This window comes from Peromyscus eremicus, chromosome 3, assembly GCF_949786415.1.
Source record: "Peromyscus eremicus chromosome 3, PerEre_H2_v1, whole genome shotgun sequence".
NCBI lineage: Eukaryota > Metazoa > Chordata > Mammalia > Rodentia > Cricetidae > Peromyscus > Peromyscus eremicus.
In genome coordinates, this window is record NC_081418.1 from 19453372 (window position 1) to 19473556 (window position 20185).

Below are 20185 nucleotides of genomic sequence, written 5' to 3' on the forward strand. Positions count from 1 at the left end.
TTGGGATTACAAGCACATACCACCACACCTAGCTTTTTTTATGTTGGTGTTGGGGATCAAATTCAGTTCCTCGTGTTTGTAAGGCAAACTCCATAACAACTAAGCTAACTCCCCATAACATATAGCTATGTTTTGAAACTTAAAATATGACGACTACCTATAATATTCAGCTGGACCATTCCTTCCTTGAAAGTTATAAAATCTTAATGTCTAAATCAGAAATTATTACAAAGGTTAAAAGAGTACCATTTTATTCTGGCACAAAACTATTTACAAAACTTTTAAGTAAGGAGTGTTCTTTAGAATGTAAAGAGGTCTCCTAAATTCCCCATCACCAGAAGAGATATTGTATTGGGGGGGGGGTGGTAATCCACCACTAACAGAAGTTGCAAAAAGGAACATGGGTGCATTGATGTTCATCGATGATTTGACAAAAGTCATCATTGTGTGTGTTTTGTTGTTGTTGTTGGGTTGTTTGTTTGTTTGTTGGTTTTTTAACCAAGAAACGAAGGTCTTTATTTATTGTCAACAATAATAAGTTTAGATTTGTCCTTAGGACATGCTGTTTGTCTATAATAATATTAATCATTTTAGATTTATTGGTACCAATCAGCTGGAGTGCTTATTAAATGTCTTTTGAGTTAACTAGTAGAGTGTTAGGGTCGGCAAGAAGTCCCATAAAAGACCGCCAGTCATGTATGTAATTAGCAAGGGCGTTTATTAAAAATTACCAACATATTGGGATCTAACCATCTGACAAAGTGACAAATGGTGACCCCCAAGAGAAACTCACAGGCTCCTTTTAAGCAAGGTTAGGGGAATTCCAGAGAGGAGAGATTAGTCTGGGGACTGATTGGTGGGTTTAAACAAAAAGTTTATAGGATTGGTAGGTAGCCCTAGCAGTTAGGGACTTCCAAGCAGCAGGGTAAGGAAAGCTATTTTTAGCTAGCAGAAGGCTGTGGGACATTGGCTGATTGGTTGCCTCTGAGTTGTGGTTTCCCAAGAACTGCTTGTTCAGCTCCAGCCAGCTCCAGTAAACCAAAACTAAGGCCTGGTCTCTGGCAGGGCTACTAGGAGCCTGTCATGGCCCTTGTCTGACTCCCCTGCCCTCTCTTAGAGAAAACTGAAGATGGCTGTCCCAAGGCCCATCTTACGTTCAGAGCCAAGATTAGTGATCCTCATAATGGAAGCATCAGTATAAATAGTCGTATTTAAACAAGCACATTAGCATAGCTTGCACTAAGCCAGCTGACGAGACTCATCTATGTCAAATTTCCAGAATCCTGTTTCCTTTATGGCCACATTTTAGGGTAAAATCAAGTCCAAGGCAGGCTTTGCGTTCTCAAGAGGAGAGTTATAGGTCTGGATACTTGATTTTAAGATGGTGTCCCACACAAGAGAGAAAAGAGAATAATAATTGTAAGTAGTTAAATATTGTCTTTTTTCACTAGTGTGGACTGCAGCAGACACAGAATATCACAGTTGTGGGAGGCAATTTTGCTAAACAGTTACCAAGAGACACAAACCTAAGTGAGCGGGAGACCTCAGTGGTCACAGCCTGTATATCCCACTATATACAGGATATTGGGGACACTCGACAAAGCAGTATGTATGGATTTCTGGTTGGCTCAACATTAACTTGACTCTTGATTTCATAGATATGAGTTTCTGTACTCCTTTTCTCCATAAGAAAAGCCAAACACACTTCCCTGGTAGTTGCAAATAATTATAGTTCCATTTAGCATACAATTATAATTTTACTTTGCCAAATATGAAAATTATGAAGATTTTTGAGAAAGACCTAGAGTTCACAATACAGAGCTTTGTGGAACACAGTGCCTATGAGCACTTTCTCACGGTACACAGAAGCTACAGTGCTGGCCTGAAGCACAGAGCCATCGTTGGCATAGAGTGTGCTCACCCTGGGGTTATCGGACAAAGCATCCTGGATGCGTAGTACCTGTAAAGAGAAGACCAATCATCAGTGTCCAAGAAAAGCTGTCTACAGATATTTCCCTTCCCAAGAATTCTGGGTCAAGGGAATACTTTCAGAAACCAATAAGCTAAAAGTCTGAAGTGTATCTGAATTAAGTTTTCTCCTAACAAAGGTACTAGTGTCCCAACAACATCTCTGCACTAAAAGGGACTAACTGTTAACATTAGTCAAATTCCTCTATAGAGACCTTCAGTGGTTTGATAATTTGGCATCCATAGAGAAGAAACTTGGGTCCCTAAACACTTGTCTAACTCCAGCGTTTGCAGTAATTCTCTGACTGTGAATGTGCCTTTGACTGAGCCCACAGCATGAGGACAGAATCCTGGACAAAATGACTAAAGGACACCCAGTCAGCTAGCCCAACCTGCTAGTCAAGACGGTGGCAGTCTTCACTGCTGAGGGACCTCATAACTGTGAAGCAGCTAAGAAACAGAAAGAAAGTGTAGGAGTTTGGAGGCACCCCTGCCTAGGGCTGTTGTTGATCCCCAGATTAGCACACCCAGCTTTGCTTATCAGTGAACACACAAGCTCTCAGGTTTCCAAGTAGCCTGGATGAAGTTCACTGGGCAGGGTGGGGGTGGGGGAGGGCAAAGATAGAAATCGAAGGAAAACAACCAACCACGAAGCAAAGGTTTGCTTTCCTGATCTCTGGCAACAGAACGAAGCTTCAGATGTTTTTTTTTTTTACTTGTTTCCTTTCATTTTTGTTTTTCATTCCAAGCTCCAACAACTTTGTTTCGAGTTTGCTAGGTGGAAATAATGGAGCCTGGATCTCGTGCAGAAAGCACAAGACTACTAAGAGGAGACGGGTCCCTAACTGTGGATACATAAGGCTTATCTAGAACGAACAGGTGTTCATACGTGAAAATAGGGGCATGAGAAACAGATCCTCAACAAGTTTTCAATTATCTCACAGTGATATTTGCATTCCCTTTGTGCTGGCTAGTTTTATGTCAACTTGACACAAGCTAGAATTATCTGGGGGGAGGAAGTCTCAACTGAGAAAATGCCTCCAGAAGATCAGACTGTAGGGCATTTTCTTAATTACTGATTGAGGTCCCAGTTCACTGGGAGTGGTGCCATCCTTGGGCAGGTGGGCCTGGCTTCTATAAGAAAGCAGGCTGAGTGGGCACGTGGAGCAAGCCAGTAAGCAGCACCCTGCCATGGCCTCTATATCAGCTTCTGCCTCCAGGTTCCTGCCCTGTTTGAGTTCCTGTCCTGACTGCCTTTGATGCTGAACAGCGATATGGAAGTATAAGCCAAATAAACCCTTTCCTTTTCAAGTTGCTTTGGTCCTGGTGTTGTATCATAGCAATAGAGACCCTAACTAGGACACACTTAAAGCAAACGCTGTGGCCAGGCTTTTGTAGGGAAGCTCTGTTTGTCTCTAGAAAGGCAGCAGGGTGTGTATCTGAGTAAGATTCTTCTCATTCTAGGCTTAGTTTGCACTTCTGGAATTGAATAATAGAATCTAGGGCAAAGTCAGAATATGTTGACTAACTCAATCTCAAAGTCCAAGGGATAGCTCTGTCTCCTTGAGAGCTTCCTGTAGAAACACAGAAGTTGACTGCATGATTTTTATGCCCTAGGTGAACATTCTAGCTCTTATTTAAATTACCACAACATAGAATCTAGAATTTCTTCAGTATGTAGAATAACAGCTATATCTATCCAAAGGCACTTAATTGGGTTGTCTTAAATCTTAAAAAAAAAAAAATGGTTTAAAGGAGAAATCTATCACTTTCACATCTGATGTGTTTTTATTTACTTTATATAAATGTAAATGTGAAAAATTTAATAATGAAACTACATAAACATATGCCATGCTTTAGATTGCTCCATATAATAGGTATCAGTGATATAAAAAAGCTGGTGTGTAGATAGCAAGTGTGTAATTGAAAGCTTGTATTCACTACCTATTTTCACTACGTAATTGTACATCAAAAGCTGTTCTACTTTGCTGAAACTTATTAGTGAATTTTTATCTAATATTTTTGAGAACCTCCTACATAAATACTGTATTCACATCATTTCTACCCTCACTCTCCCCAGCCCAACTCTTCTCATATCCCTCTCAAGTCCATGGCCTCTTCTTTAATTATGACTATTAAAGGCACACACACCCTGCTGAGCCTGTTTAGTGCTGATGTTCACGTGTTTAGGGATGACCACTTGAGACTGTGACATCTTCCCCATCTACACTGGTATGTCACCTGCTGTTGTCACTGAGTGGTTCTTATTTGTAATGTCTCCTAGGCGTTACTGGAAACTGCACCCATACAATCTCAACAGTATGATTGCCTTAAAATATTTCTTGATGCTCTGTCTGATCTGGGCGGTGGTGGCGCACGCCTTTAATCCCAGCACTCGGGAAGCAGAGGCAGGCGGATCTCTGTGAGTTCGAGGCCAGCCTGGGCTACAGAGTGAGTTCCAGGAAAGGCGCCAAAGCTACACAGAGAAACCATGTCTCAAAAAACCAAAAGAAAAAACAATCATGACTGATATGTTAAATTCAAATAAGAATAGTTAAAAACCAGCCATACTCTTCTGTGGAAATGACCTCTCCTGGGTCAATGAACAAGCTAAGATTTGAATCTCAGTTTCTCAACTTCCCAAACATGTCATACCTTTCTTCCAGCCACACCTTCTATTCTCTTCTCTGTCTTCAACCCAGGACCTGCCCACAGCTTTTCACAGCAACCTTCACCCTCTACGTAACTATGCTGTTTCTCCTACACAACTTACCGTCTGTGTAACTTATACATTCCTTTCGTAAATGAACTTACATGTTCAGTTAGTGTCTGGCCTTCTGTCCCCTAAGAGCAGGGGCCTTGTATGTATTTTTTTAATATTTGTTTAAAGTTTTATTTTATTGTTTATTTTTTAGCGAGCATGTGTGTTTGTGTGAGCAGACACAAGTGCAGGCACCCACAGGCCACATCACTTATGGAGATCAGAGGACAACTTTCAGCAGTTGGTTCTCTCCTTCCACGGTGGGACCAGGATCGAACTCAGGTCATCGGTCTTGCATGGCAAGTGCTTTTTTACCATCTCACCAGCCAATGTGTGTTTTATTTTCTGATATAGCCCAAGCATTAGAACAATATCTGGCAAATGTAGACATCAGCAAATAAGTCTTTCCAAGTATATGTGAAAGAATTTGTAGTTGTAGTTAAGTTCAATTGAGTTTTAAAATTTGTTATTATTATTAAACTCAATGTCATAGAAAATGCAGTGTCTTATGCAATTGGTTTTAATGCTACAGATAATTCAATGGTTTTTTACTTTAGATGATGTAATTTTAAATTAAAAAAATCTTTAAAAGAAAACACTCTTGAATACTAGCATATCCATTAGAAGCCAAGAACAAAAATTTATCTACTTCAGAGTCTCCAATCATTCAAACCCTTGGTGTGGGCTGTGTACTCAGTGGTATGAACAGAGACGGTTCTATGCATGTCTCCACTGCAACAGCTTCTCAGAGTTTGCATTCTGTTGGAAACACAGTAGGGCCATCTATGTCAATATCAACTCTCATGCTCATCTTTCCTCATTACTCTCAATAGCAAAAAAAAAAAAAAAAAAAAAAAAAAAAAAAAAAAAAAAAAAAAAAAACCCTTACCAAGTTATGACCTGCTGTCTGGCAGTGATATTACATTAGCCCCCAGTGGCTTAAAAAACTTAGGGACCCCATCTCTTTAAACTGCCAATATCTCTACTTTTTTTTATATAAACATTTTGTTCAGTTCTGGAACATAAATGTGACCCATATAAATCCCCTCAACATCACCTCAGCATATTTCCAGTCTTGCAGACTTGCCTGTGAGCTCAAGTATCAGTACTTACTTCTGACCCTGGAGGGTCCTCAGGGTTGTAGGTCAGTAGCTTCATGGGGTTAGGATGGCATCCTGCCAAAATATCTCCCGTGGCAGGGTCCACAGTCAAGTTATCCACTAAGGTGCCTAGTTGAATGACCTTAAACAAAGAGTAAGTAGTGAGGACATTATCTCAATGCTCTCTGCCCTTCCTCTCTCCTACCAGTTTTTCCTGGTACTGGACATTGGTATATTTAAGGGGCTTTATGATTGCACTCTAAAAGTGTAAGTAGCCATGGATCCATAAGAACATTTCATGGGTTAAATATGAGACTTATGTATGGGTCCCTATTGTGCAAGTTGGCTGGGGAACTCTTACCTTCACTTGAGTTAAATCCCAATTATCATGTTTTTTCATTATGTGCATGTTCTTAGCTATTACATCAGCTACATAGACATACCTGTAAGTAAGTAACACTTAGTGTTAGCAAGTAGTAATGAAATACGATACAATCTTCTTTTTGGAGAACAAATACAAAAATTCAAGTTGGTTTGAAGTACTACTGTGATGTCTTTCTACAACACCATAAAAGTAGATAAAAGGGTGGTACTTTTAAAATTAGTGAAATGTTCAATAGGCTTTTAATGTGAAATGGGACCATGAAGTGAAAGGTAGTATTGCAGATGACATATAGACTCAGTCTCATTACTTAGGAGTTATAATTTTTTCAATTGAATGAGGTAAGAACATCCTTCCAGGATGAAAGAGTCTGTACTTCCAAACTTAGAGCTTGAAATAACTGTGGGGTGGCCACGGAGCTCAGTCACACTGTGCTTTCAAACCAGGAAGAATGTCTAGAGACATTTTCTTTTTTGTTGTCAGTTTTGTTTTGTTTTGTTTTGAGAAAGGGTCCCACTATGTAGCTTTGGCTTTCTTGGAACTCACTATGTAGACCAGGCTGGCCTCAAAATCACAGATATCCTCCTGCCTCTGCCTCTCAAGTTCTGGCATTAAAGGCATGCACCACTACATCCAGCCTAAAGGCATTTCTATTCATGATCTCAAATCTAAATGTTGTTATTCATAGTATATCTCTGCTTTAAAAATCTTTAAATCTTAATTATTTGCCCAGGATGTTCTCTGGTAAAATTTCATGTAGCAAGCTTTCTTGTCTGAATATCTTTGGATCACCAGTCCCCTAATAATGACATGGAGACTTAGTATTGATTATGAAAACTTGGTCTTAGCTTAGGCTGGTTTCCAACTAGCTCTTATAACTTAACTAACCCATATTTTTTATCTGCATTCTGCCACATGGTTCTGTTACCTCTCCTCAGTATGGCACGTCTGACTATCTCTGAGTCTGCTGGTGAAATCCGCCCCTAGATTCCTCGTCCTCTCCCCCTCCCTCCCTTCCTCTCTCTCTGGGGAAATTCCACCTATCTTCTCCTGCCTAGCTATTGGCCATTCAGCTCTTTATTAAACCAATCAGAATGTGTCTTGGGAAAGACATATCTTCACAATGTACAAAAAAGATGATCCCACAATATTTTTGTGCTTCTTAAAAGCAGTCATGGTATTATCCTAAGTCTGCCAATTGTACCATCACATGAACAAGGCAGGCTTCTCTCTCTACTAAGAGCTTTTAGTCAATATGGCCTTATATTATGTGGTTAAATACCTTCTGGCCTTATAAGGAGCAAAGATATTGCATATTCATCCTGCTTTTAGAAAGAATGTTGGAAAAGAATGTATTTATTTATGTAAGAATTTAGAACAAAGATCATATTTTTGAGTCTCTCTTTTTCTGGAGGGGACTTGAAATTCAAGAGGACAAATAGTTTTTAGGATCACATATTTCTTACGAACTCTGGGCGCACCTGAGCCTTCCTCCTACATACTGACTGCTTGCACCTCAGGGAGCTCTTGAAGGAGCTCTTTAGTGTCTAGGACAAAGGGCAGAACCATTCTGAAAGCACATACTTCTGGTCTAGCGAGACTGTGATTCCATTGGCAGAACTAAATCCTTGGGCCACTACTTTGACCTCACTTGGGCTGTAGAAAAGAACATAAGTCCAGTGAAAGTCCATGATCATCTCCAGAAGTACCAAGAAGTAGCTGGTGAAGTAGTGGTCTCTTGTAGCATAGAACTGCTCTGGCCCAAGAACCACAATGTCATTCACACTAGAAAAAAAAAGGAGGGGAAGAAACTCATAAGATATTTGAATGTCTTGATTATTGACACAGCCGCTAAGATTCATCTTGATCACCATGATCACCAGTTTTAAATGATAGACTCGAATTAAGATGAATTAACTAATTCCATAAAACATTCTGATTTTACTTTCACATGTTATCTTTGGGCTATTTATTATTTTAAGTAAAAAATGAATATGTATGCTAACAAACTCTAGACTTGTAGATGTTAATGATGTTTTTCTGTGACAGATATATTATCTTTGTTTTTCTTCTAGAATGAGACTTAATTCTTAAAGTTAAGCCTGTCATGTGACTTGTTTTAACCAAAAAAATAAAGGAAATGTATATGGCTTCTTTTGTTTGTGTGTATTTGTGTGCAGATGCACATGTGTGATGTGTGTCTGGAGAAGGCAGACCAGAGGTTAACTTTGTGTATAGTTCCTCAAGTCCCATCTACCTCGATTATTGAGGTTTCTTGTTGGTCTGGAACTCCCCAAATAGGCTAGGCTGGTTGACCAGTAAGCCCCGAGGATCTACCTGTCTCTGCTTCCCCAACACTGGGATTATAAGCACATGCTACCATGTCCAGCTATTTTTTTTTACATGAGTTCTGAGAATCAAACTCCAGTCCTTATGCTTGCAAGATAAGCATTTTACTGACTAAGCCATCTTACCAGGCCCCATGTGTGGCTTTTTAATGAAAGACTTGGAGAATCAATGAGTAATCCATTGTTTTTTCATGGGAACAAGCAATTTTTCTGAGGGTGTACTATTGTGGTCCTCATAAGACCCTAAGTGAGGATGATATGGCACTAGGTCCTGATCAACACATGGAGCTTGAGTGAGGAAACAGAAGAAAACCACATAGCTTTGACCCACGGGCATTCCTTCCTGTCATTATAGCTTAACCAAGTCTATCTTGACATTTATGTTTTCTCTAAGCAGGTAGGATAACGGGTGATACTCTTTCTTTTGTTCTTTCTTGTTGTTGTTGTTTTGTTTCTCATTTTGGGGTTTCTCTGTGTAACAGCCTTGGCTATCCTCAAATTCACTCTACAGACCAGGCTGGCCTTGAACTCAGAGATCTGCCTGCTGCTGCCTCCTGAGCACTGTGGCGTGTGCCACACCCAGCCTTTTTGTTCTTTATTTTAAGAAAGTAATTAGTGTTATAATACAACCAATGAGTGTATAATACAAACGTGTGTGTATTTTGGAAAAGAAAAAATGTGACTTGAAAATTAAAAAGAAAGATGAAAGGTATTTTACATTTAGTTGTGTGTGTGTGTGTGTGTGTGTGTGCACATCCGAGAGCTCTATAGCACATCTGCTACAGTGCATGTGCAGAGGTCAAAGGGCAGTTTGCTGGAGCCCATCCTCTCCTTCCACCATGCACAGCCAGAGATCAACCTCACGTTGTCAGGCTTGCTGGCAAGCACTTTACGCACCATGCCATCTCTTACACCTGAAGCATTTTTGTTTTTGTTTTAAAGAAATAAAATTTTAGAGAAGGGAAATTTGGACGAGGAAAGGAAATATTTTGTAATTTTCATGCAGTGTCCCTTGTCACTGGCCTATTCATCCTTCCTGACTCGTCCTAAGTGCTCCTTCTTCCAAAAGATCTCTAGTGACACCATAACATTAAAGGCTTGCCTGGTGCCCTGCATTAAATTCCCTTAGTTTCCTTTTGTGACACTCTATTGTGCCCTTTGTACTTGCTACTCAATGTGTGTGTCACGGTCCCTCTCAAGCTCCAACTTAGAGCCTCACAGCCCCACCTGCCTCTTTCCACTGCCAAGTAGGAGCAAATTCAACCCGTTCTGGGGAGATGGAGTCTGACAGATTTTCCACCGGTGCCACTTCGCAGCGCCTTACCCTGTACCTTGGCCTCTTGTCTCCCACTACAGACTTGTTGCTGTCAAAGCACAGGATACCATCCAGTCTGACTTGTACACACACAAGTGGGCAGGGTAAGGGTGAGAAGGCCTCCGGGTCACCTTTGACTGAGAGGAGAGGGAGGTTGTAGGATAAACTCTTCTCTCTTTCTCATCTGGGTCAGATCATTGTGAAGTGAGGCTTATGTTGCCTCTTCAGGGTTAACCCCATGATTTTGAGCTGTGTCTTAACTGCACCTTGTAATGACTGACTTGACAAGGCATTTTCACAGCTTCCCCATGTAAGTGTTTTCTGGATCGGTCATAACAAGCTACCGTCAACTGTATGGATTAAAACAGCAAAAGTTATTATAACACAGTTTACAGAGTAAGAGTATGGAATCAAGCAGGTAGCCCAGTCATGTTAGCAGAGCCAGGTTCCCAAGTTTCTGTGGAAAGACCTGGTTTTTGACTTCTAGATCGAGGTAGCATTCACTGACTTGGAGATCTCTCACTCCAGTGTTGGTATGGTATCCATCACTGGGTGCCGGTCTTCTGTATCCCTCTGCTTTCTTACTGGATTAAGAATATATCGTACGTTATAGTACAAAGTAAAGCTTCATCTTCAATTACCTCTGCAGGTATTTTTCTAAGTAAGGTCACATTCTGAGGTATGTGTGGTAGGGATTTAAATATATATTTTTATATAAAATTTTAGAAAAGTAAATGCTGGATGACTTGGGAAATATTTTACAATTTTGTGGGACCTAATTCAACTCATCACATTTCCCTTTCTTTACTTCAGGCTGATCTGACTTAAGTTTTCTAGGACTGAACATTCTGATAATGTTTTCCCATAAGGGGTGTTTTCTAGGATTCCTCCTGTGAGGTTAGATGAGCCTCATAATCTACCACTGAGGTAAGTCCAGTCAATGGGAAAAATCCTCATTTTACTGTGAAATTGAGGCACAACTTAAGTGACTTTTCCCATTCCCCAGAAATTCTGTGAGGTTCTGATCCACTGTGACTCGAACCTGGTGATATGCTCACTTCATAATAGAAAAATCCTTTATTGTTTAAGACCTGAAATTGACTATCCATTAAAAATTTTAATTTTCTAAATCCAGTAAGAATGATGTTGATCATTGCAAATTAAGAACTCAGTTTGTAACTCTGATGGACCCAGGCTTAACCTGCTGATCGCAAATTGACTCAGGCAACCTACCTGGCCCACAACTTCTACGAGACTCAGTTTCCTCTTGTTTGTTACTAAATGCTATGTGAAAATTCAGTTAAAGTATTTTGACATAGCACTTGGTACATAGTCAACATTTAATAAAGGTAATTTTTATAAGTGCTTACAGGTTGGTTTGTTTGATTTTTTTTTTATCAAATTCTTCTTTAAAATAATTGGGTACAAAGAAATAAACCATCTGGAGGTGGGTTCTAATACCCAGTGGGTAACGCTTGGAGAACACAACCTACCTGGACAACTGGGAGAGGGAGTAGGCGTTTAAAGAGAGCACAGTATTGAGTTGCTGTAGCAAAGAGGTTGAAATTAGAGCTGGGAATCTAATTGAGCACCTTTATAGGATTAAAGAGCTCTCAAGAAGTTGCAAAATATAGAGACATTCAATACGGAACACAGCAGTTTCTACTGAGGTCCCACCCAGGGAAGCTCTGGAAAGCTTCAGAGGAAAGCATGGCTGTAAAACCAAAGTTACGAGAATGCCTGCTGCGGAACCAAAGCTAATGATGTGCACAGCAGCGGTGTGAAGTGAATAGAAGCCCACAAGGCTTTAATTCCATACCTCTTGAGAAGTTCGTGTTTTATAGTTTTCAGGTGGATGAGAGAACGTTGCTGTTCTTCAAATTTAAATATCTCCACAGTGGAATCCATGTGAGGATGATTCACCACATAAAGATACACAGTGTTGTCTAAATGGGGATGGGTGGGTATAATTTCAAAGGAAGATGTAATTTCCAAGAAGTTTACTTTTCTTACAACCATTATTAGACTTCTTTAAGACCCTGATCATCTCCCAAGGCTTTGGGTTAGTCTTAAGATGGGGTCTTGCTATGCTACACAGACTTATCTTGAACTTCTAGGCTCCAGATCTGAGTGGTTGGGACTATATAGACATGTACTACTGTGCAAGGGTTTCCTTTAGGCGTTTTGCATGTCCATCAGATGGGTCATTAACACCAATGCTAGATTCTTCTGTTTTTGAAGAATTGAAACTCAAATGGGGGTGGGGTAACCCAGTGATTTTACCAACACCAGGACACAGAGCAAAACATGGATGTTTCTGCAATGGTCTTCTCAGCCTCAACAGCATACCCTCTCAGAGGAGAAGATACAGAATTATAACAGGAGGTAAACACCTACAGTTTCCCTTTCAGTGACTGAAAGCAAGCTAATCTCTACTGAGAAAGTTTGGGGTGTGTCACAAATGTCCACATGTCAACAGAAGTTCAAGAAATCTCTGGACATGTGAATGCTTTAAAATAAACAATAGTTATTTCCCAGTTACACAATGAATTTCTAGCTCTAGTCAAATACCTGAGGTTGAGTAACAACTTAGTAAACTCAGTGGACAAGTAAAGTAAATATGCCAAAGGAAACAAACCAGCTAATTCTGGGAATTATCAGCCTCAAAAATATCCCTACCTTCCTGTTTTCACTCTGGAATGTTAACTGCTGTGAGATTGAAAGCAGTGACCTTTCCTGACTTATCAGAAGGGGTAGGTCTGAGTTTTTGAGAGACTGGTCCCATACTCTCACTGTGGAACCTGTTCTGTATTTGTTTCTAGTCACTTCCTTCATGTAGATACCAAACATGTAATGGAGCAAGTCTGAGTCATGACATGCGACATTTGCACTCAGGGCCCCTGAACACATTGAGCTGTTTGAAGCAAATTATGGGGAGCTACTCCCCACACAGGCAATCTCTCCTTTGGTCTGTTCTTGCTGTGTTACAGGGCTCAGCCTTTGGCAACAGGACATGGGTTGGATTTCAGGCCCTAAACAAACAGACATTTTGTGGGATGCAGTATGGTAATCATTCATTCTGCCCTGGTTTTGCCATTCTTATGCTTCTCCTGGATCTTCCTTCCATGGAAGAGAGAGACGCTTTGTGAAGATAATTTTGTTCTACCTCCTTGCTCTATCCTGACAGTTCCCTGTGTAATGTTTTGGTCTGGTGAAGTAGTCCCTTAATTAAGGAAGGGGACTAAATGAATAAAATGGGCTGTCAATCATAATACATCGAAATTTTGGAAGCCTACATATGTGGCTGGCAGTTAATCCAAAAAATGATCCCATCTTAGAATGCCAGCTGCTAATAACCCTAACTCTAACATCCTATGCAGTTAAATAGTGTAGGTTAATCTGACCACTTCATTACATCAACTCTCATGGAATGCATTAGCCAGCACAGTGTCAGGCAAAGAAGGTTTGGTTTGCGGGGATTAAGTACGTGGTGGTTCCCTAATTTTTCCCCCATAAAAGACACAGATAAGTGAAACCACCTGGCTTCTAACTCTAAGGCAGCCATTTGCTAAGCCAAGTCAGCTCTGCCTTGCGCTTCTCTCCACTCCAGCTTTTCCATCTTATTAAACGGAGTATTTATAAGCTGTCCTGTCCCACAGTATCGATATTCACATGCTCACTGAACATCTGTTTGCTCAGTTCCTAGTCTGTCTCAGTCACTGTTCTTGACTCTCAGATTCCAGTAAGGAACATGTTACATACACTTTTATGGTGAATATACCTAGAGATGAAAAGAGGAGAAATAACTAGTAAGTAAAGTAGAAACAAAGAATGCTGGAGGAGGGAGACACCCTCATTATACAATGGTACCCATGTGCTCAATAGACTCGCACATATATTTAATTCAAATTAGTTTGGAATTATGGGTTACGAACAAGTGAAATGTATCAGAGATTGTTATTTTGAGAGTGAATAATAATAATATGATTTGTTTCTGGGGTAGTTTCTCCAGATATGAGTCATATGTCATTAAATTCAGTCTTGCAAAATGTAAAATTTAGTGAGTTTTGGTATATTCTTGTGCAGTAATGACCACTACCTAATTCCAGAATATTTGCATCAGCCCCTGAAGAAATCCCTCATTGTCAAGTTGTTTCTCTTCATTTTCCCTTCTTCCTAGCCTCTGCTGACTACTGGTCTACATTTTGTCTGTATAATTTCGCCTGCTGGATGTTTCATGTGGATGGAATCATACAATCAGTGCCCTTTAGTGACTGAATTCTTTCACATAGCATAGCATTTCCAAGGTGCATCTGTCTAGCATGCACCCCCAGCTCATTCTTCCTGTTGCCAAATGATGCTCTTCTGTACAAATTATGTTGCTTATTTATCAGGAAATGGGCATGTGGATACTAGGAGAAATGCTGCTGTGAACATTCGTGTAGGAATATATGTGTGGAAATGTTTCCAGTTCTGTTGATCACACACCACAAAGTGAAGCTGCCATGTCACACAGTAACACCATACTTGAAACTGACAGACTATTTCCCAAGGTGGCTGCACCATTTCACAATTCACCAGCAACAGGGCCCAATTTCTCAACATCTTTGCTTGTCTCGTGTGTGTGTGTGTGTGTGTGTGTGTGTGTGTGTGTGTGTGTGCGCACACGCTCATGCATGTGTATGTCTGCATGTATATATGTGAGCTGCATGCACATGAGTGGATATGGGGGCTAGAGCAGAACACTGGGTGTCTTCCTCTGTTGCTCTCTACCTTATTGCCCTGAGACAGGGTCTCTGGCTGAACTGGAATCTCATTATTTTGGCTACTATGGTTGGTTGGTGGGCTCTGAGGACCCACCTATCTCCTCTCTCAGTATTGGAGTTTCAGGAATAAACAGCCATACTTACTTGGCTTTTTAGGTAGATGCTGAGGATTCAAACTAGGATGTCTTTGCTTGAAGAACAAGTGTTGTGACCCACTGACCCAGGTACCTAGCCTCTTGTCTCTTTTATTATTGTCATCCTTGTGGATATGAAGAAATGACTTATTTTGACTTGATTCACATTTCTCAAGTGGCTGAAAATGTCAAATATCTCTTAATATCTTAATGGGCATTTGTATATTTTCATAGTATAAATGTCTATTCAGATACTTGTCCATGTTTAAATGGGGTTATTTGTTTTTTGGGTATTAAGTTGTGTGCTGAATATTTTTATGTCAACTTGCCATAAGTTAGAATCATTGGAAATGAATGAATCTCAGTTGAGAAAATGCCTCCATAAGTTCTGGCTGCACAGCATTTTCTTAATTAGTAATTTATGAGGGAGAGCCCAGCTCATTGTGAGTAGTACCAAACATGGGCTGGTGGTCCTAGGTTCTATAAGAAAGCAGACAGATCAAGTTATGATGAATAAGCCAGTAGGCAGCACTCCTCCATGGCCTCTGCATCAGCTCCTGCCTCCAGGTTCCTGTCCTGTCTGAGTTCTTTCTCTGACTGTCTTCAGTGATGAACAGTGATGTGGAAGTGTAAGACGATGAAATCCTTTCCTTCCCAGCTTGCCTTGGTCATGGTGTCTCCTCACAGTAGTAAGACTATGTATATGTAAGACACATATATGTATGTATGTATGTGTGTGTGTGTGTGTGTGTGTGTGTGTGTGTGTGTGTGTGTGTGTACAGTCTGGGTACAAGCTCTTAACCAGAAATTATTATTATTATTATTATTATGATGATGATGATGATGATGATGATGCAGATATTATCTGTCATTCTTTGGGCATTTTTACTTTCTTGACAGTATTTTTAGGTACAAAATTCATGGTTTCAATTTCCACGATTCAAATTTATTTTTTCCCTTATGCTATGATTTTGAGTGTTACATTACTATTTTCAAAAGACTTTTGGTTTATATGGTTGATTTCTCCGAAAAGTATTCAAACAGGTTCTGGAAGTCAAATAAGAAGAAGAGTACTTTCCTCCCATCCCTCCTATCCATTCTTCTTTAGAACAATGTTTTAAAGTTTTTTTTTTTTTTTTGTGAACATTAACAAATTTGCAAAGATTTGCACACACTTCTTTGGCAGAATAGCCCCTGTCCTCTCCCCTTAATGAGGACGCTGAGAGGTAGTGGATCTATGAATCCCTTTCCCCCATTTCCCTTAGTCTCAGTCATTAGGGTTTTACCTTTGTCAATGAAGGTGCTGATCCCATGAGGATTCAGTGACTCCTTGTCGAAGCCATCACTGATTTCCAGTGCTTGTGCCTTTGGGTTTGGCTCATTCAGATCCATCAGGAAAATGCTTCCTGGTTTGTCTGGTGCAAAGTTTGGCATGCCTGGATATTTCAATCCCTTTAGAAAAGAGAGTCAGTCTACACACATATGCTTATTTAAATAGCATTTTCATAGGGAAGCCAAAATCTCAAAGACAAACAAAAATGTTCCAGGTTCTGCATTTCATTTCGATTTGGGGGATTTTTCACTCTGAAGCTATAGCCATTATCTGATCTGGGGAAGGGTGTCAGCAATGCCTTTCCAACCTTAGCTGCGAATACAGGAAGAGTCATGTTTGAGATAAGAAAGCATTTTTAATTTAGAAAGAGTTGAGCCACAGATTACAATGCCAAGGACCAAGCCATGTTACTTTCTCAGAGTCCTTTGGTCTGCCTAGGTCTTGGGGTGCTTGTCTATAAAATGAAACAACTGAAACTTACAATGGTTAAGATCTTTCCAATCTTGATGTCTGATATTTTCCTTTCCCAAAGCATAGATAAGGGGTGTGTGGTTTAAATCTATTGTTCTTTTTCTTCCATTACTTATATTATGTAGTCATAAATAGCATCAGCCACAATTCAGTACAGGGTGCTAGCATCATATAGATTTATAATTTATTTTGTTCCTATAGGAGTGTCTGAAAATTCTAATTTGAATCCTATTCCAATGAGCATAAAAAGTTCATTCTAGTACTTTTGGCAGTGACCCTTTCTACCAGTAGGGCTAACTCTTTATCAATCAACAACAGACCCCCACAAGGTATTGAACCTTTAACATACCCTAGTTCCTTGTGTCAAACTTTGGGGTTGGTTTATCTTACACCAAGTACTAAACAGTTATTTCATGCTCATATCTCTTCCCCATCTCTCTGATTTAACTCAAAATAGACCAGCTTCTTTCTTCCCCCTCAACCACTAATCTAAATATTCTCCTCTCTACTCTATTGTTTCTCCTTGTTTCTCTTTCTGCTCTTACCCTTGCAAACACATATACTTACTGATCCTTCTGTTGTCCTCTCAATGCAGGGTGGTCAGTAATCTCTGAGCATCCCCGTCCAGATCACTTTTCAAGTGTTTTGAAAAGATTTAATCATTCTTATTTTTTATATATGCATGTTTGAGTGCATGCATGCATGCCTGTGTTCCACATATGGGTCTGATGTTCTTGGTGGTCAAAAGAGAGTGTGAGATACCATGAAACTAAAGTTTTTACATGGATGTGAGCTGCCATGCTGGAATAAAAGCATTAAGTGATCTTAACTGTTGAGTCATCTCTCCATCCTCCTTCAAGTTTTTCTTAAAATCCTCATCATCATCCAAGGCTTGTACCTCAGTGTTGTTGGAAAGAGGTCTCTGAAGCCATCAGAGCAGTGGTAGCCATTCTTGAACTTCCCTTCTTTGCCATACCCAGAAGGAGAGATGGGCAGGGCCTTACTCTCAGATTCTGTTTCTGGGTCAGATTCAGTCTCTGCCAAGTAAAGAGGCTCTCTAAGGAAGCTGCACCACTTGCTTTTTCAATGGATCCTCTCTCTGCTCTTTCTTTGCTGGTCAAGCTCTTAAGAAGGTGGATGCCTTCAGCCAGAAATGGGACATCTACATCACAGCATCAAGCCAGTCAACATTCTAGCAGGGAGCATGGAAGAGCTCATGAAGAGCTATTGACACTTGGTGTCTGCTAGGAAAGGAAAAGTCAATTTTCTTTAAGGCTATGGCCCCTGATAGGTCAACCAAGCTCCAATGGGTGACCCCATACCAATGAGTATATGGAATCAACATTCTACCTCTTGTATCCTGTCAAGCACATTTCTCCAGGTTGTGCAATAGTCTCAAAGTGTCTTCCTTGACAACTCTTCTCCTTTCTGTAGCTGCAGCCCTGGGGCCCTGGACACTGCTTCCTTCCTTCATGACAACAAGTTAGAAGTAGAGTTCTGAGATAGAACTTCTGTCTATTTCTGCCTCCTGGATTTGTCTTCCTTCTATCCTCTTAATGCTTTCCTCCCCTGTGCTCCCTCCTTATAGCTTTCATTCATAAAGCTTCAGTTACTTCATGTCTCCCAGTGATTCCCACATATACATGTTTCCCCACAGCTTGTCCCTGGTGCTGTGGCTTACCTTTCCCACTCTCTCCTCAGGTCAGCTTCAAATCAACTTGTCAAAAACCAAAGTCAAATGTCATCACTCCAGATCCTCCCTTTCATGGATATCTATTCTCAGTTAAGAATGTCACTATTCCATCACACCATAAAATTCGATCCTCATTCCCCCTCTCTACAGCTAATCTGTCCCTAAGTTCTTTGGCTCAGAGACTGGCAATACCAAAGGAGGAAATGTTAGGGGCATCTAGCCATTTGCCTGCCATTCATTGTACAGCCCCCTTCTGCCGCAGCATAAATATATGAAAGGGTAAGTGTGTGTCTCAAGGCAGCACATCTCTACAAGTGCCTTGGTATCATGGATACAGATGAGGACATTGTCATCCAAATGAAGAGATCAGAAGTCCTAAATATGGAAAAGATATGACAGGAGCAAGAGCAAGGTACTGCAAATGAGTTTAGCTTGGAATAAGAGTGCTAAGGAAATTCTTCTGGGAGCAGGTTTAGGTTTCTGTCTATAGTATTCTGTGGGGTTGGAATTGGTAGCAGCAATCCTACAGTATGCTACTAACAGCACACAATTCCATTCCTACCACTCATCACTGGAAATATTGACAGTCACCTTGAGGTGTAGGCTTCTGATTTTCCCCAATGTATTGCAGGTATGTGAGGACATTCATTGCAACCTCCCACGGTCCTCATTCATCCTCAGACCTCATGTGTTCAGTATTATGCTGGATACCTGGGGTGTTAATGAACACATCTAAGTCCCAGATTGAAGAAACTTAAAGTAACATGATGTCACAACAAGAACATATCAGGATAGGGTGGTACCTATGATAGCCCATCCACATCCAACAACAGAACCAGGGAAGACTTGCTGAGGAAACTGCGTACCTTCACAGGAAGGCTTCACTGAGAAATAGAAGTTAACTGGCAAATGAGAAGATGAGAGTAATCCTGTAGGCAAGAAGCGTGCCAAGTCTCCAGGCTAGGGGAAAAATATCTTCCTTGTCATTTTAGAAAGGCTAAGAATATGTATTTGCCTAGAATCACTCTCTGGATCAGCAGCTTCTGAACATTGTCAAAAGAGGCAAGAAGGTCATAGGAGAGACCAAGGAGAACAAGATGTTGAATACAGGAAGATGAGAAACAGAGCAAAGAGCATAAATCCCAAGCACTGAGTAGGAGTTGCTGGTTTACAGAGAGATCAAAAGAGAAAAGGCATGCTGACATCTCTCATGCACTGTTTGGTATGAGAATGCTTTCTTTCTGTTTAGTAATAACTCTGAAGCTCTGCTGCTGGGGGAAGCAGACGGTAGGAATGACAAACACTTCCTAACAGCAAAGACATCGTCTAACTATATGGAGTAATCACTTTTGCAGGTCTGTTTGGTGTAGCCCTGAAAATCAAACTTGACAATAGAAAATTGCGGTCAAAGAAAAAAAAAGGCTTTTCCAGACACTTTTGTTTTGTCTTTGAGTTTGGAGGAAAAGTGAAGGAAGAGAATCCTGCCTCCCACCATGTGAAATTTACGGAGCCCTTCTCTGTACTAGTTTCTGCACACTTAGGAATCTGGAAATTCGGGTTGTGGTTGCCATAGGATGCCTTGCTTTGAGCCAAAAGTATTTAGACTTAAAATTCATGCAAGTTAGTGGTTTGGAAAAAGTAGAATATTTCCACATGCAATTCTAGCAACAGAAATTAATTCACCCAAAAAGTATGGTAAATTCACATTTTCAAAATCTTGGACCCAACCTGTGGACTTAACCAGGCAGTGGAGTTCATGCCTGACATGCACACATCCCTGGTTTCAGTCTTTAACAAACCCTCAAGAACAAAACCAGCAAACAAAATCTCAGACCCGATTCCAATGTGCTATTGGCTTGATAAATCCATGACAATATTCAACATCTAATAAAGATACTACTCTTTTGTTTACTG

General features: G+C 40.4%; 1 protein-coding gene across 1 annotated transcript in view; it reads right to left on the reverse strand.

Moving 5' to 3' along the window:
• Positions 1-1246: 1246 nt before the first annotated feature.
• Pon3 (paraoxonase 3) overlaps positions 1247-20185 on the reverse strand; it is a 29221-nt gene continuing 10282 nt past the window's right edge. Inside the window, exons 4-9 of the mRNA XM_059256504.1 lie at positions 16061-16226; positions 11694-11820; positions 7796-7996; positions 6191-6272; positions 5843-5971; positions 1247-1960 (exon numbers count right to left, since the gene is read on the reverse strand). Coding sequence (XP_059112487.1) covers positions 1802-1960; positions 5843-5971; positions 6191-6272; positions 7796-7996; positions 11694-11820; positions 16061-16226 — 864 coding nt within the window. The 3' untranslated portion in view covers positions 1247-1801. The remainder of the gene's footprint in view (positions 1961-5842; positions 5972-6190; positions 6273-7795; positions 7997-11693; positions 11821-16060; positions 16227-20185) is intronic.